The sequence below is a fragment of the Zootoca vivipara genome, chromosome 9 (assembly GCF_965207765.1).
Source record: "Zootoca vivipara chromosome 9, rZooViv2.hap1.1, whole genome shotgun sequence".
NCBI lineage: Eukaryota > Metazoa > Chordata > Lepidosauria > Squamata > Lacertidae > Zootoca > Zootoca vivipara.
This window is the reverse complement of record NC_142592.1, coordinates 26,249,949-26,268,513: the sequence shown is the minus strand read 5'-3', so window position 1 is coordinate 26,268,513 and position 18,565 is coordinate 26,249,949. Positions and strand designations below refer to the sequence as shown.

Sequence of the window (18,565 nt, the reverse complement as noted above, 5' to 3'; positions counted from 1 at the left end):
TAGTCAACGCATGACCCATTAAAAATGGCTTTTCTTCAACTTTCAGTCTGCACTGATGCAAGGAGAACTATTAGGCAACAATCAGGATCACCATTGTGCCGGTGGGACTGTGGAGAGCAGGGGTCTCACTGTCACATGTGCAAAATAAAAAAAATCCTTCAGTAGAACCTTAAAGACCAACTAAGTTTTTATTTTGGTATGAGCTTTCGTGTGCATGCACACTTCGTCAGATACACTGAAACAGAATCAACCAGACCCTTATTTATATTCAGGGGGTGGGGGGTGGGAATGGGTGATGGGCTGATAGGAGAGGTGAACCTGTTGATGGCTGTAAACGACTGCTGATTACTGCAATTGGTCCTGCGGGGGGGGGGGAGCAAGGCACAAAAGAGAGCTAGATCATGCATAATGAGGCACAAAAGAAAGCTAGATCATGCATAATGAGATAAGAATCCGATATCTCTGTTCATCCCAGGTGGCTCCGTGGTTTTAAGCTTGGTAATGAGTCCCAATTCAGCAATTTCTCTTTCTTGTCTATTTCTGAAATTTTTCTGTAATAAAACAGCTGCTTTGAGATCTTGTATAGAATGTCCTGTCACATGTGCAGTTGTGCCAATATCTTGGAAACAAAATCTTGGAAACAAGTAATTAAGTAATTACAGAAATCAGTATACTTACAGGTAAGAATGTGATCCTGGACACTACACTATGTATTTTGTCTATTACTGATAAAGGCACTGCAGTTAATCGTATATATTCTGGAAGTTACTTGATTAGCAATCGCTCAGGGCTGAAAACAATATTTATATATACCTTACATCAGTGTTTCCCAACCTTTTTCTCACTGCGATCCCCTTCTGATCTTGTTTCCTTCCATTGCACCCCCATGGGTGTAGCCAAGGGGGGCAGCTGCCCCCCAGTAAGTAAAAATCAATACAAATCTGAGGTTCTGACCCCCCCCCCAAAAAGCCTGATGCCCTAACAAAAATCCTGGCTATGTCCATACTCCCCCTCCTACCAGTAGAATGGTAGCTATATAAATGTTTTGTTTTTAAATGGAACATGTTTTATCTATAACTTATACAATTTATACAAAATACAAATATAATAAAATGATAGGAACATAATTAAATATTGTTGAATCAGAAGAACATAGAATCACAGAGCTGGAAGGGTCATCTTTCTAGTGCAATCCCCTGCAATGGAGGAAACTCAGCTAAAGCATCTATGGCAGATGGTCATTCAGCCTCTGCTTAGAAACCTCCAAGGAAGGAGAGTCCAGAACTTCCCGAGGGAGATCCATCTTCCATGTATTATAAAAAGTAAACAACACTTATTTGACCCCGTTATCTGACGCAGAGGGGGAAACCTACAGAAGCAGTCCAAAAGGTGCACAGGGAGCTCCGTATATATGTGAGAATTTTAAAAATCAAGTGGTCCTTACTGACCTGGTGCAAAAAGATCGTATCATCCAGAGGATTCCTGGCTGCCTGGATAAAAGATCCTTGATCTCCCTTCTCTGCACACCTTCCAGCTTGTCAGCATCCTTCTTAAATTGGGGCTCCCAGAATTGGACACAGTATTCCAGGTGTGGTATGACCAAGACGGAATAGAGTCAATCTGGACTCTAGACTTCTGAGGATGCAGCCTAGAATTGCATTAGCCTTTTTTGCTGCTGCATCATGCTGCTGGCTTACATTTAGTTCGTAGTCCACCAAGACTCCCCCCCCCCAGTTCCTTTTCACATGAGCTTCTGGCAAGTCAGGTGCCCCCCACCTTGAAGGAGGTGATAGACCCCTGCCCCAAGCCGGAGCAGAAGCACCCAGCACCTAGAGCCAGCTTACTCCCCCCCTGTAATTGTACAAATCTCACTCCCGTTTCCTGTTTAACCATTTAATGTCTCCCCATGGGGAGTTGCTGCACCAGAGAATCTGAGCTTCCCTTTTCCAGCAACTTCCTTTTGGAGCTTGGACGGCCGTCTTCCACAGATTCTTCAGCTCTGATTCCAGCATTGCAAGGGGTTGGGCTAGATGACCCTCGGAGGATACCTTCCAGCCCTACAGACCTATGATTCTATAGGACTCCTCGCTTAGCCAGCCTCATTCGCTCTTGCATAGGGAAACAACAGGCAGCCTGGTGTGACGTAGCAAACCCCCCCCCCCCACTATGCTTTAAAAAACGACATAGTGCATTTTTTTAAAGCAGTGAGTTGTTAATAGTCCAAATAGCAGCAACAACAAGTGGAGCAAGAAGCAATTAGTACCACTTGCAATAAAACACTGTGCCACAAATTAACAGGTCTTGAATGAGCTGCACTAAATACTAAAAGGTAGATCTCTATAGGTAGTAGTGAAATTCACCAAAACTAGAAAGTATTAGACTGAAATATGGACACTGCTTGTGTTTAAGCTGAAATCCACACAATATGCATCTGTCTGAGAAAATCCATTTTGCTAATTTGGTCCCCATTAAATAATTCAACCAAGACTCTTACAAGCTATTTTATCTGCACACTGGCCTGACTTCTCTTCAGATTTTAAGTCCCCTTGTAATTTATAGTACTTTCCAAATAGTGGTGCATAATGGCGTCTGCTGCCCCTGGGCAGAAGAAATTTGCTGCTTCCATTTGTCCACTCCTTCCTCCAGATGCCAGCTCTTCAGAATGTGCAGGGGCTCTTGACTTAACCCCAACCACACACACTGTTTAGTCACAGTGGACAGGGCCGTCTTAAGTATATCGCTCCCCAGGCTCCCTCCTCTCTCTCTTAGTAAGGCCACTGCATAGGTAACTAACAGACCTCAAGGCGATGGCGTGGCCGCCCATCATTGTCCTGTTCTGAAGCTCCAGAAGTGGCAGGCAGCTCTGATGCATTGGCATGGTTGAACCAGGAGAACGATAATGGCCAAGGTGCAATTCTGGGTTGAGTGATGCTAAGCCTTGGAAGCCTTTGTCCTCTGCTCCTGGTTGTGTGAAGAGGGAACCCCCAGCCACAGGTGTACCGTATTTAGGCAAATCTAATATGCCATCAAATCTAATGTGCACCCTAATTTTTGCGACATAATCTGGCCAAAAAAGGTGCGCATTACATTTGAGTAAATATGGTATTTATGTGACGGCAAATCAGCTTGTTGCCTCCTCAAATTTGCCATTCTGGGCAATTGCCCCAGTTTGCCCTCCTATAAATATATTCCTATTTCCAACTGGTATATTATTCTATCTAATTTCAAGTAGAGTAACTTTTAATGTCATAGAAATGCTTATTTTTACAGATACCTTTGAACAAAATAATCCACTATACTGTGGCAGCACTGAGATTAAAAATCTCTCCTCCTCACTCTGTTGCAGTAGATTTAAAACTTTAATCCTTTTTTCCCCACCAAGTGACTCCACAGTTCTATGGCACACCTGAATGCTAATGAGGAACCAGTCATTTAAATTTTAAAATAGGTCCTTTTGGGAACTGTTCATTTCATCAAACAAGTACAAGAAACTGAGCAAACCACTAGGGCCACGTACTGCAGAAACAGATATTCACCTTTCATTTACCTGAAACAAATTTCTATTTCTACGAAGGCACTGTGCCAACAGGGCTCTGAGTGTTTTCTGGCTTTTGTTACCAATATCCATGGGTTGTAGCCAATGCTAGGCATACTCGAGAGTAGACCCACTGGAATTAATGGATGTGACTTAGGTTCACTCACTTCAATGTGTCTAGTCCAAGTAGAACTTAGTTGGATACAACCTTTTATCAACAACAGACACTGCTTGGTAGGATATATGCCTACACAGAATGTCTCAAAACACACAAATTAATAGCTGCAGGAGTTTTATTTTACTATTCATTTTAGCTTTACATCAATTTGCATCCAACTGTTCAGACAAGGTAAAACATATTTACGTATTTAAAGTATCGTAAAACCAGTTAAAAATTAAATGCATTGTCAAAAGGATCCCATCTCTGGGCTCCAACACTTAAATTTGTAGGCGAAGGAAGAGTGGTGTTTTAGGCATGGGTGTTCTAGAAGCACCTACTTGTTGCTTTGCTGTTTCGGACCATGGATGGTATAGCAAACTCTGCTGCCCTACCTGGTAGACAGGTGGGCAGTCTCCTTTACCTGCCCAAATGGTGGTGGTGGCAAAACTTGAAGTACATCAGACCTACCTACTTAAAGGTTTATGTTAGGGCAAATACAGAATTTTAGTATGCAAATAGTTAATATTTTTCTCTGTTTTACTCAGCTGCGAATAACGACAGGCTTTTATTTCGACTTGTATTTCGTTACACCTCTAAACCACAAACCACAGAAGCCACTCCAAATTACACAGCTAACCTTCCTTTTGCACTGTTTACAAACATCCTTATTTAAATTACAAAAACAGTAAAAAGGGGAGCCAATACTAAAAAATCAAAAGGAACGATGCTGCAGCATCTAATTACTCCAAACTCTACTAAAGTAGAGTACAGTGGTACCTCTACTTACAAATAACTCTACTTACGAATGTTTCTACTTACGAACAGAGCTCCGTCCGCCATCTTGGATGCGGTTTAGATAGGATTTTTTCTACTTACGAATTTTTAGATAGGGTTGCTTCGACTTACAATTTTTTTCTCCCAATGCATTCCTATGGGATTCGACTTACAATTTTTTTCGACTTACGGATGTGTGTTTGGAACGCATTAAATTCATATGTAGAGGTATAATATGCTGTAGTATAATAATATGCTTTATGGAACAAAACATTAAATTATCTTTTCCTGTCGAAATAACACAATTTTATTTATAAACTGTTTACAACTTTTCTTTTGAACTATTTAAGGAGGGGGGGATAGTTATGAGACATAGGATGGCCCATAGCTCAGAGGTAGAGCTCCTGCCTTGCATGCAGATGGCCCCGGCTTCAAACTCAGCATCTCCAGAGAACCTGGAAAGCCATGGCCAGGCAGGGTAGACAATCCTGAGCTAAATGGGCCCAATAAAGGTCTGACTCTGTATAAGGTAGCTTCCTAAGTCTGGGGTGAGCAAGGCTTAGGACGAGCATCTATGAGACCACAAGTGAAGCAGCACCTCCAACAATGGCATGCATTTTATTTTATTTTCATTTGTTGAACACGCGTTTTGCTCAGAATTTTCATATAGATTCATGTACTATATTTACCGTAAAATGCTCTGTTTCCCCCCCCCCCATGTGATTAGGACATACAATAATTAGAAGGCAGTGAGCAAGAGTATACCAACCTCAGAGGCTTAACTTAGCTCTTCATATCAAAAAGCCCCCTTTCAAGAGTAGTAACTGAGGTGAGGGCAATAAAGGAATCTGACCCCATGCAAGGAGGACTGAGGCAACCATATTATGCATCCGTGTATGTCAGTGAAAAGCTCCGACTGACATAGCACTGTTTCAAGTGGGAGGAGACGCGAGGTTAAGTCCAGGAGCACTTCGAAACCATGGTTCATGACATTGCTGGAAAGGTGAAATTACAACGAACCACCTAAGTGCACTAAGCATACCTAGGGAACTCAAAGACACCATCCAAAGTCCAGTTAAGCATATGGCAGGTTTCAAAGGAACAGCGAGTCTTGAAGATGATTAGACCTTCATAAGAATGTCTCTTCTGAGACCACCTCAAGAGCCTTATCTGTCAAGATGTCACCAAATGAAACACACCGTATTCTTCTACAACGTGTCAGCTCAATTAAAAACATTCAAACATGTTAAAATGGACTTTTCGATGAACAATTCTTTCAAGCAAAGCCAAATCAATATGCTTACCGTATAAAGCTCATTAAGAACCCTCATTAAATCCTCATGAAGCTGGAATGCAATCTCTTTGCTCTGTAATTAAAAATAAATTATTAGGAAGAATCACTTATAACTAGAACCGAATCAAGAGGGTTGGGGAGGTACTTTTTTTTTTACTGAAGTTTTGCAGGGAACAAAATTTGAGCCTACACACACACACACAAACACAAGCTTTTTATGCCTCCTTGAGAAAAGGAGCGAAGTTGTTCTTCAGGCAGGTGTAAGGGAAGAGAATACACAACGGCTAGAAAGACAACTGAGCCAATAGTCTTCATTTTGCTACTCTGCAGCAAATAAATCTACTGCATACACCCCTGCAAAACAGCACAGTCTTGGCAGCACTGGCTCAACAATGGCCTGCGTTTCTTTTTCCTGAAGCTGATTCAGAGTGAAGGCATTGAGGCTTTGTTTGGCCCCTGGTGGCATCACCCTGTAGGCTAAACCTGATTGCCTATGTGGCACTGTGATATCATCACATCTCTAAGCAATCTCTAAAAAGGCTGCAATCGCTCAGGGGAACCAGGAACCCTGGGGGGGGGGGCGTTACTGAAGTAGCAACCCAGAGAGGAATCAGTAGCTGAGAAGAGTTGCAAACAGTCATAGCAAGGGAGAAGATGCTGCCCCCCCACACACAAAAATGTTCAAATTTGAAAATGTTTCAGAATGAAAATGTGGTACAGGCAGTGCTTCCCCCCCCCCAGGGGTTACTCAAGTGTGGCACTTACTTCGCTGTGAGTACCGACACCTTTCTATAAAAAAAGCACTGGGTGCAGCCATACTTCAAACCCAACCAAAATTTGCTCTTGTGCCTTTTTATACCACTCACTCATATTATCTGAAGGGTTGTGCAGTGGAGAGCTTGGCATTTTCTCCTGACAGCAATTCAGTATTCCAAATATTAATGATTCAGTGATGCATTGGCAGACAACAGCTGGAGGAAAAAATGCTCTCACACAGCTGAACAGCATAATTAGAAGACTGGGGCCAAACTGAAGGGTTAAGTTCAGGATGCAATAAGCCTTTTGGAAATGAAAAATACGCTGTATTAGACATAATGATCGTGCATCTAACAGATTCACAGGTGATGCCATTTTATATTCAAACCTGCTTTTATCTTTATCAAACCTGAGTGGTACTAAATGTTAGCCAATGGAACTCACACGCTATCTACTAAGACGGTAGTGGGCTCACTGCAGTTTTGTGTGAGCTACTTAAAATAAAGTCAAAACTTAGGCTGCTTGTGCTCCATCAGCCTTGGGATCTCTTAACAGTAAGAATTAACCATTCTGTGTTGTGTGATCGTGGGAAGCCACGATTGCCCAAGAACACAGGGATACCCTGATGGACCAGACCAAGGCCTACCAAGCCTGGCATCTTTAACAAGACTCTCAGCTTTGTGTAGTCAACTAGAAACTGTCCAGCGCTCCACTAGTGGACCCTGGTCTACTTTCTAACCATCTTCATATTAAGATAAAAGGTAAAGGACCCCTGGACGGTTAAGTCCAGTCAAAGGTGACTATGGGGTTGTGGCGCTCATCTCACTTTCAGGCCAAGAGAGCCAGTGTTTGTCCACAAACAGCTTTCCGGGTCATGTGGCCAACATGACTAAACTGCTTCTGGCACAACGGAACACCGTGAACAGAAACCAGAGCGCACAGAAACGTCATTTACCTTCCCGCCACAGCAGTACCTATTTATCTACTTGCACTGGTGTGCTTTCGAACTGTTAGGTTGGCAAGAGCTGGGACAGAGCAACGGGAGCTCACCCGTCGCGGGGATTTGAACCGCCGACCTTCTGATCGGCAAGCCCAAGGAGCTCAGTGGTTTAGACCACAGCGCCACCTGCGTCCCATCTTCATATTAAGGCCTAAAGCAATACATGTAACGCTTTCAAGAACATAATGCTATTTATAATAAACATGTGCAGCCTTGCATACGGGGTTTTTGACATGTGGGTGGCAGCTGGGGCACATATGAACGCACCACCCCCAACAACCCTGTGCAAAGCATACTCCCCATCGTCTCTGTGTTGCTCAAGGAACATCTACAGGCAGCTGCTATTTGCATCTGCTGGAAAACACAAATAAAGCCAGGTCCCCGAGCACACAGGGGAGTCTACCTGCATTCAGGTGAAGGCAAATGTTGGGAGAGAGGCTTACTTCATGTGCAATCCTGCCCCTGTCTGCACACAGAGCATTTGTGTGTGCAGGCAAATGCCTGAAATTTTAAATAAACTTGCTGATGACTTCTAGTTTAGCAAGTTGGACAAAGTGTTTATGTTCTTTCACCAAAGAATGCTGACTTTCAGGTCAGCAGCAGAGTGTTCTGAGAGTGTCCTGGAATGAGTGGAAGGGCATTTAAATCTCCTAGGACACTCTGCTGCGGCCTGAAAATACACCACTCTTCAACATTGTTCCTAAACCTGGCTCTCCATGATCTTAGAAATTAGCTGCTTTACAATCCTCTCACACTCTCTAGTCTTGTTGCTGTGCCCCTTCACCACACCGCATAAAACTGCTTTTCCATCTGTACTGGCAGTTTTAAGTCAATTCAACATGGAGGGACTAGCAGGGTCTAACTTACAAACGCTACATTTTTTGTGCTATTAATTGGAGACCCAGATGTCACCTTATAGAAGAATTAAACAATTTCTCACTCTCATTATCTCCACTTAATCTTTTGGAAACAAGCAATTCTCATTTGCATGTGCAATCAAATTAATGATTACATATTTGATTGTGTGGGTTTCTCTATTTGCAGACTTGCAGCATGTACAAAGGTTAGAAAGGCTGCCGAGAAGCCTGGCTTGAAACCAATGCCAAAGCATACAAAGAGAGGCCAAAAGAACCCTTCTGCATTATCCTGACTTTCAGTATAATTCTCTCTCTTATTTTTTAAAGCTTTCATTACTTCTTGCCTTAACTTTGCGATTTTGTACCTGTACCCCAGAAACATGCACCTATACCTTTTAGTACTTCTCACAGGCCAGCCAATTGATTTTACATTAAACTTGGTCCTGTTTTTTTAAAAAACAGAAATGGGCAGTATCCAATTATTAATTAGTTTCCATTGCATATATGTGGAGAACACCCAGCTCTCTGACATTTTTGTTCAAGGCCACCAAAAGTCTGCTGATCAAAATAGTTCAAACACCAGAAAAAGTGCTTAGTAGACGAATACATACTTGTAGGAACTATGATGACGTACATTTGTGCTGAAATTGTAGGATTTGGTGTTATATTTTATTGGTGTGCCATAGTCCATAGGGCTGTTGGCTGCAGCTCCCTGCAGGATGTATCCGTGTGAGGAAATGACTGTTTTCCTTTGACAAATATGTGACAAGACTCTGAGGTATTCAGTGTGTTTTTAGAAAGAAAGAAAGAAAAAAACTTGCTGATATATGCCTACTTGTATTGGTAATTTCACTAATGAATACATTTAAGGATTTAACAGAGATGACTCTTATTAAAACTTCATTGAAGCAGATTAAACCAATCTTCTTGTATTAAATTAAGGCCACTATATTCTTCCTAATTAATTTTCCCAGAGTTTACACTATTTCATTAGTCTGTCTTAATAATGTATTTCTTTTTAAAATATCTAGTAATTAAAAAATACACATTTCCTGTCAAAACAGTAACTGGCTTCGTTTATTAATGCACTGAGGAGTTTGAGTGCAAACTGATACTTGGTAAATTAAGTGGAATGACATTGCTACTTAATCACGTCTACTCAGAAGTAAGTCCTATAAAAATTCAGCAGGCAAGTGAGGTTGCAATCTAAGATCTTCTGTCATTATAATACTAGAATGGCCAGCTGGCACATTCCAGGGATGGGTGGAGCCTGATGGAGATGGTCTTTCAGCAAATCTGACGGAGGGAGCCCTGCTTCGCATACCTCCCACAAAAGTAGTCTGATGAAATGGCTGCCCCCAGCTTGGATGTGAGAAGAGAGGAAGCCCGAGATGCAAAGTAATGTTTATGTGCACCTTTCTGAAACTCTGCCTCCTCCCTGCCTCTTTGGAACGAGGGCACAAGGCAGCAGCCACGCCACCTGCACAGTGACCCACTCCCAGTGTCTTCCAACACCCTGATCACCCTCAGTGAGCAAAGCAAGTGGTATAATAATAATAATATTATACCCCGTCCATCTGGCTGGGTTCACCCAGCCACTCTGGGTGGCTTCCAACAAAACATTAAAATACAGAAATCCACCAAACATTAAAAGCTTCCCTAAACAGGGCTGCCTTAAGATGCCTTCTAAAGGTGTGGTAATTGTTGTTCTCTTTGACCTCTGGTGGGAGGGCGTTCCACAGGGTGGGTGCCACTACCGAGAAGGCCCTCTGCCTGGTTCCCTGTAACTTAGCTTCTTGTAGCGAGGGAACCGCCAGAAGGCGCTCGGCGCTGGACCTCAGTGTCCGGGCAGAACAATGGGGGTGGAGACGCTCCTTCAGCTAAGACCATATTGTGCCCCTCAATTCACTAGCTGTTGCTGAGTATATCTAATCTCTGGAGAGTCACTTCAATTCAAAGGCACTAGTACAGCAAAATGGGAAATCAGGGAATCCAGGTGCCTAATACTGGAAGCCTTTCTCTTGTCCGTGGCAGTGAAAAAAGGACTACACATAGTGGATTTCTAGGCCACTATGACCTAAACAGTAAAAGCTATTCCTGGGTATTCAATACATCTTCAGGACGGATACAAGCCCTCTGAATACACCTGACTATCTTTAAGCTTGGCATATCAAAAGCTTCACACCGATCCTGTGCACTGCTGACAAGACAGTTTTACATACTGTTCCAAAACTCTGAGCATCATCTACCCCTTTCCTTCTCTGCTTTTCTTTTTGCAGGTGTATTTCAATTCTACCCAATGAAATCAAGTTCCTGGGCCCAGCAATCTCAAACACCACAGCATAGATTCAAAAGATCACACGCATTGCACTGTAACACTGCCTTTGAGTTAAGATCTTCTTGAGCTTGCACATGACCTAAAAGCTGAAGGAGAAATTGTGGTGTCTTGTTTTTTTAAAAAAGTTTTATTGACTTTTAGATGGCCTAAAAAGCATTCACAAATACCTACTTGGCATTCATGATGAAAAACAAAGGCCAGTGTTTCCAGCTAACTGGATCCAATAGCCACTGTTACGTCTCTTCCCCCTGATCCTAATCAGAGAGTAGAGACAGGTTTAATCTAATTAATCCTTTAAAAAAGAGAGAAATGTTTACCACTGACATAGAATTAATAGTGCAACTGTGGTAAACATCTTAATTGAAAGGAGAGCTAATTCTAATTAAATTAAATGTGAAGTGATTATATAGCTGTTTTATCTTCCATGCCAAGGAACACCATTAGATGCCTTAACAGGAAAATTAAGTGTGAACTAAAAGCTATTCTGCAATGTAACTTTTTGTCTGATTTATACCACAATCCTATGTATGCTTACTCAGAAGTAAATCCCACCGAGTGCCCTGATGTTTAATGCATAGTACTGCAGCCCTTGACATGTAAATATTATTTTGCATTGGATTACATATTCTAAATGCTGTTAGGAAACCGTAATCAGGAAGGCAAGAAATGTAGAGTACAGACAGATGGTGCATGCAATGTAAGTCTGACTTTCAGCTATGGGGTAATTTACATGTAGCTGAAGGGAGAAGCAGGGTGGATTTTTAAAAAGGCTGATCTTCTGACAGCTGGAAAGCCCACTGGAAATGCCCAATCAGTGCTTGTTCTGCCATCTCTTCTGTATAAAAATGGAAAGCCAAAAATATCTTCAAAAACTAGGTTATAGTTGTATGGCTGATGGACATGCCATCATCTAAAAATACTTCTTTGGTTTGCAGAGAAAACAGAATAATATAAACGGCAACATGCTGGAAGGCATCTAAGCTTGTGATATGGCGAACAGAGGTTCCTCTGACCTTGCTGCAAGCTTTGCAATAAACACAATTAATAGCTAACTACCATATCTCCTAATTATAACACAGAAATAAAATAAAATGCCCCAATTCAGAGAGGCTGGGCACATATGTTTCTTCTTCTTTTTCTTTCTTTGGAATACAAAGAAGAGTGCCGTACGTCACTATGTTGTGCAGCTGCAATGGAGCACAGAACTGAAGATCCCCATTTTAGAGCAATTCATTCTCTTTGCCTCAGGCATTTCACTCTGCCACATAATTTTATTATATTTTTATCCCTCTTTTCAGACAAGTATTCAGACAAGTGGCTCTCGGCAATGAGGGAGGGGGTACATCTTCAAGCAGCAAGATTATGTGGATATAAAAGACGGTTCACACCCATTCACCACATGGTCCATTTAGTGAAAAATGGACACACACACCCTCAACCCATTTTGTAATCCAATAAGAAAATGCGTATTTACCAACTATAAGCACATCTGGTCTGGCCCGGAGGACAACGTATACAGACTGTAGAAAACCCATAATAGTTTAATATATTGTCATCTGGACAATAAAGAGCAGCTGAAGTTTGTTGTTGTTGTTGTTGTTGTTGTAATAGTAATAATTTATTATTTGTACCTCGCACATCTGACTGGGTTGCCCCAGCCGATAAGCTGGCATGGAGCATGGAGGTTTCTTGCTTCAACCAGTTTTTTCTCAATTCTCTACAAATGGAATCTCAAGTAGTTTAAGAAGAATAGAGTATTATTCTACTTTGGGAGGTTGAACCTATGAACTTCCCTATTGTGAAGACAACAAATACGTCTCTTAATAACAATGTGTAGGGCTTATTTTTAACCCTTCCTGTATTTAAGAAAAACCTTTATCATGAAAAGCACTTTATGGTCTACATTTACAGTAAGAAATGCTGTGAGCGAGATAGTAATATCCTAATGAAAGATATTACATCCTCCTGCACAGTATTCATTAAAAAAATCATGTCTTTTAGGCTCCAATGGCACACATGTTTACCTAGGATTAAGTCTCACTCAACTCAGAAGGGCTTACTTCTGAGAAAACATGTATAGAATTGCTTTATGGCACAGCACTCTTAACTTGGGGGGGGGGAGAGTGAAGTAGTGAATGGTTTCCTAAGCCCTGTCAGCTATCACCAGCCACACATTTATTTTTTTAGACAGTAAGTTCTGCATATCTTTTTGCAGTGGGATTTTTAAAAATTATGGTAGCTTCAGGCTGGGCTTTGCAGGGAACGAAGGAGGTTTGGATAAACTAATAGCAGTAGACCTGTGCCTGTGGAGCTTTCTTTCCATGGGTGTAAATCTGGCCTCTAGAGTAGATGCACCCAGCTACTCACCCCATGCTGATTCCCTCCAGCTGGGATCTAGGGGCCAGGATTGCTCTCACAGACTACCTGGATAGCTCAGTTGGCTACAGCCTGGTGCTGACAGCACCAAGGTTGCAGATTCAATGGGGCAGCTGCATATTCCTGCATTGCAGGGGGTTGGACTGGATGATCCTTGGGTTCCCTTCCAACTTTAAAAATTCTATGATTTCAAGATGGAACCTGAGTGATCAAAATACAGTACCTTCTTGAACATCCTTGTGGAATCTTCACTTATCTGCATAAATCGCATGATGACGTTGTTCAGGTAGATATCACTCAAGGTTGCATGATCTCTGCTTTCCCGTCTCACTTGGTTGAGGAGTAAATACCAGCAATTTACTGGAGACAGCAGATTCTGGTCTTTCCTGTTGAGTACAGATATTTTACATCATTTGTATTTATGACCAGTATCAATAAGAACATGACCACAACAATTTATCTGTATAAGTACTTTAAGGAATGGGTAACTTAGGGAAACATATCCAGAATTGTATTAATAATTTGAATTGTATTAATGCAGCAATAATTTCGTAACACTCTTTAAGCAACCACTGACAGTGAACATCAGGGCGACTGCAGGATTGCAAAAGGGATTATTACAATGCATATTTAAGGGTGGTGGAGATTCTAATCTTTCATGGTTGTCCTCAACCAGGATATGTTAAGAACCTCAGATTTACTTGATAGGGGTTGTCTATTACATTAGTAATAAAACAAAAGAATGCATTTTTAAAGATATAATCATTTAAATGAAACTCTCCATTTGCCAGCATCATTCATATTCATGCAGGAAGTCACCAAACAACAAAGCACGATGCTTCCAGTTGAACATTGTAGTGTGTAACTGGAAACAAGGACATATCTCGGGGACAGGATGTCACCACACTCCTTTGTGGAAAGCAGGTCACATCAGGTGGAAAGACTAATATATACTTTGGATTATATGAAAAGGAGCACAAAAAGACACACGATTGTTTCACGCTTCTGCTTTCTACACTCTGATTTCATGGAGGGAAATAATGGTCCCATCCACTATACTACTTCCCAACAACCTGGTTATAGAATTACTGCAGAAATAGTGCTTTGGTTAATGGAAATGTTGTAAATTTGTGTACTACTTAAATTATAGCCAGCAGATACAGCTAGCACAGTCAATTAGATGGTGTTTAGGATGAAGATACAGTTAGCACAGTCAATTAGATGGTGTTTAGGATGCAATCTAAACTTAAACCCATGACCCCTGCCAGGGCTTTATGAGAGTGGCAGGGCCACTGCTACATTTGCAGAAGTGGAAGCAGTAACATAGCTGCGCCAGCCTTGAGCTGGTGCAGTGATCAGACCCAGATCGGCCATCATGCCACTGAATAATGGCAGCGTGATTAACTTGAGAGCCGACCAGATCAGCCCCACCTATGAAACACCCCGTTTCAGAACCTTCTGCTGACTATTGCTGTCAGGCATCCTGCTGATGGCACTCCTGCCCTGCCCACTTGTTTGATAGTGGAAAGATGTGTGTGATGAAGTGGATGTTTGCATTACCGTATTGGTGGTAGTCAGCTGTTTTACTCAGCTGAGCTGCCCAATCTACTCCCTTGCCCAGCTTAGTGCAAGAGATGGTTGGGTGGATTTGGCTGACAGAAACCTTTGGGATTCGTGTTTGGATCATTATTTAGTAATCATAAACTCATGGAACGGCATCAGTCTCTATCTGTCTATCTCATATCTCCTTCTCCCAAATGAAAATCACAGATAACTCCCAGAGTTATCAGGAGGACCAACCAAATCAGAATACAAATGAATGCATACTGCTGTTTTTAATACTATATAAAACTGACGCCTCCCGCCAGCAAAAAACAACCACTCTGATCCCCAAGCAATTTCATTTTAAGAAAAAAGCACTTTAACTACGTTGAAATATCGTGGTCTTGATCCAATTGGACTAGGCATAAGTCACATGCCTGCACACTTCCTCCTTGCCTGCCTGGTTTTACCCAATAGATTTTGGTTTCTTTAACCAGTTTCCTGTAACACTTGTTTAAAGTCTCCCTCCAAACAAGGATATGTAACCAGAATACAGTCTTCGTTTCACATTGGAAGGAGCCCTTAAAACAGTTTCCTCATTTGGAGATTCCAGCTAAACATTAGGAAGAACTTTCTGACAGCAAGAGCTGTTCGGTAACAGAACAAACAACTACCTCAGATAGCGGTGGCCTCTCCTTCACTGAAGGTTTTTAAAGAGAGGTTAGATGGCCATCTGTCAGAGATTATTTAGTTATGATTCCTGCATTGCAAGGGGCTGGACTAGAGGATCCTCTGGGTCCCTTCCAACTCTACAATTCTATGCCGTCATAGGAAACTGATTTTTTAGGAAACCAGGATATATTTGCCAAAGCCAGGTGGGCAGGCACATAGCTCGTTCCCACTCCAATGAACTATGGCTTATCAGACTAAGATTACAATATCTGAACTGGGCTATTGAGTGTATAAGGTTTCTTGGCTCACTTGTATTGTTGATGGTCCTTAGTACTTCTTGTTTTCGCCATGAATCTTTCTGCTAATTTTTCTAAATTGCGAGAATATTCAGTCTCTATTTCCGCTTTTTTGCGAAAGAAATCTTGCAAGTCTTGAAGAAGTTGCACCCTCATCTCCGTCTGCTGCTCCAGACATTTCTGTTGTTCTATTAGCTGAGCTCGGATCTCTGGAAAGAAACACACAAAGGGTGACAAATTAAGTATAAATGCAACAACCTTCCCTGCAAATAATATTTTATAAAACCATGAAGGCATTGCATTATACTTTTACCATACTGTACTATTACACCATTGAGCAAGAATCACATTATAATATGCTAGCACATTCAGCCTGTCCAGAATATGGCAACAACAACAACAAAAAAGTTAACTGGGGCTGGTCATAGGAAACATGTTGCATCTGTGTTAGAAAGACCTCACTGGTTCCCAGTTAGTTCCCAGGCATGATTAAAAGTGCTGGTTTTAAACTTTAAGGAACATCTTCTAAATGAACATAAATTCCCTTGTGTGTTCTGGTCACCCCCAAAAGTCCTGTTTTGAGTAGCATAGCCAATGACGTTTGTTTGGTGGCTATGAAGAGTAGAATTTGTTCTCCCAATTTGTGGAGAGGATTTTGTTGAGCTTACTCTTATTTTTATCCCACAGGAGACAGGACTGGTTTCATTCTAGAATGGTTTCAAGAGAGTTCAATTCTCAAGCTTTATTCATGTTTTAATAGGTCTGGAAATCTCTTCCTTTTGATGTTATTATTTTTTCGTTGTCAGCTTTCAAAGGAAATTTCAGATTCTGTCTTTATGTAGTTTTTAGTGCTTTTGAGCTACACCTTTTGAGTCCCATCATGGAAAAAAGGCTAGCTTAAAATAATAATAAACAAACGGTGAGTGGCTTATGGTCTTAAGAAAAATGGGTTGGTACTCAAGAAGTGCAAACTAGATGTTTTAAGAGACACAGATCTAATAATGCTGCTCCACATCTCTTCTCCCTCACTTCCGTATCACATCTAACACAAACAACATGTGACATGCCATTGCACTGCATGTTTCCTTTCCTCATATCATTTGCAGAGGAGGGCAGAGGAATGCATACTGCAATGAATGTCACATGCTGTTTGTAATTATGTACAAGGAAGCAAGAGAAGCAAGACAAGAAGCGGGTGGCAGCTCCAATCTATTTTGGCCTGGAAGTGCATGAAATACATATAGTAGGAGAACTTGATGGATTTATCCCCTTTGTGCAGACAGGAAAGGAGGAAAAACAAACACGTGCTTTGCATTTCCCACTACAGTTTCATCCTGCAATCTGGCACACAAACACACATTAGCATCTGGGAACCTTTATTTAGCACTCGTATTTCTGTAGCAACCGAGTGCGAAGTATGTCTTTGATTACATGAGACCACCTAAAATTAAACCATTTGGAATGCTGTTGGCATAAAACGTTTTATTTTTTCATTTCTTTTCAAACACAAATGAAACACCCATCAGGGTAGAGGAGAAATTCTAAGCTAAAGCTCCAGTGGATACTGGCCTCATTGGTTCAACCTTAACTGCCCAGCTGTCCAGCAGCCATGAATAATACATACATACATACATACATACATACATACATACATACATACCCCGTCCATCTGGCTGGGTTTCCCCAGCCACTCTGGGTGGCTCTCAACAGAATATTAAAAACATGATAAAACAACAAACATTAAAAACTTCCCTAAACAGGGCTGCCTTCAGATGTCTTCTAAAAGTCAGATAGTTGTTTATTTGCTTGATATCCACAGGGCGGGCACCACTACCGAGAAGGCCCTGTGCCTGGTTCCCTGTAACCTCACTTCTCGCGGTGTGGGAACCGCCAGAAGGCCCTCGGAGTTGGACCTTAGAGTGAGTGAACTGGGATTAGAGTGAATTGAGATGTGCATGTTGCAATGACTGAAACACCGAGGCACCAAGCAGTCACACTTTCAGGAGCAAAGCAGCTCGTAGTTCCAAAGTCTAGAGAACTTTGCCATATCACCTGCCAACACCTGAAGCACAATATTTCTCTGCGGAGGCAGCTGACACAATTCAGCTGTAAGTCACTTAGTGATGAAACACAGGGTAACACTCATTAATGTATTAATCAACAGCGTGCGCAGAAACAGATCCAGCTCCTCCCCTGCTTATCCCTAGCTTGGCACCTGCCCTTGATACTTCTGCCTACTCTCAGCTTTCAACACTGCATGCCTGTCTTGCGAGTCTCCCGTGTCTCCTTATTGTTCTGATTTATCTTTGGCTTTCTGAATCTTAAGTCTTGTCAGAATTTCGCTCAGGCAGCTCCTTCAGCACTCTCGTTTTAGGTTGTTTGAGCAGACTGGTTGCTCAGCAGGTGCTGAAAGCATTGTTTATAACCTGCAGTGCACCTGGAGAAAGACATTCCTGTGGGAGTATTACAGCATTCCCTTGGTTGCTCTTCTCTTAAATTCCCTATTGCACTAGGAACTGGGAGACCAGTGTCCAAAAATCCCCTTTCTGCCATGAAGTACACCGGGTGGCAGTCAACTAAGTTTTACTTAGACCTACTGAATTTAACAGAGCTAACTTAGCCATGCGCATTAATTACTCTTGAGTAAAATTGGTTGAAGACCACTCACCGTCTCTCCGCCTAACCTACCTCACAGGGTTGTTGTGAGGATAAAATGAGGAAGGAAATAACCATGCCACGTACTGCATGCTACCTTCAGGTCCTTGCAGGGAAGATGGAGTATAAATGTAATCAAATAAAAATAAATAATCGAAATGGTCGCAGAATGTTAAGCTAGCTTACAAAAACATATACCAGCTGAAATAGCATGACTTTTGGGGAACTGGGTGGGGTCTGACAACCTGTTTTTCTTTAAATGCTGACACAACAAAAAGCAAACTATAGAGCCCTGTCATTACTAACGGTA

General features: G+C 41.8%; 1 protein-coding gene across 1 annotated transcript in view; it reads right to left on the bottom strand.

Annotated features, from left to right (window-relative positions):
- SRGAP1 (SLIT-ROBO Rho GTPase activating protein 1) overlaps nucleotides 1–18,565 on the bottom strand; it is a 117,737-nt gene that overhangs the window by 37,300 nt on the left and 61,872 nt on the right. The window contains exons 2-4 of the mRNA XM_035128372.3: nucleotides 15,614–15,809; nucleotides 13,314–13,476; nucleotides 5,774–5,836 (exon numbers count right to left, since the gene is read on the bottom strand). Of these exons, the coding sequence (XP_034984263.1) occupies nucleotides 5,774–5,836; nucleotides 13,314–13,476; nucleotides 15,614–15,809 (422 nt within the window). The remainder of the gene's footprint in view (nucleotides 1–5,773; nucleotides 5,837–13,313; nucleotides 13,477–15,613; nucleotides 15,810–18,565) is intronic.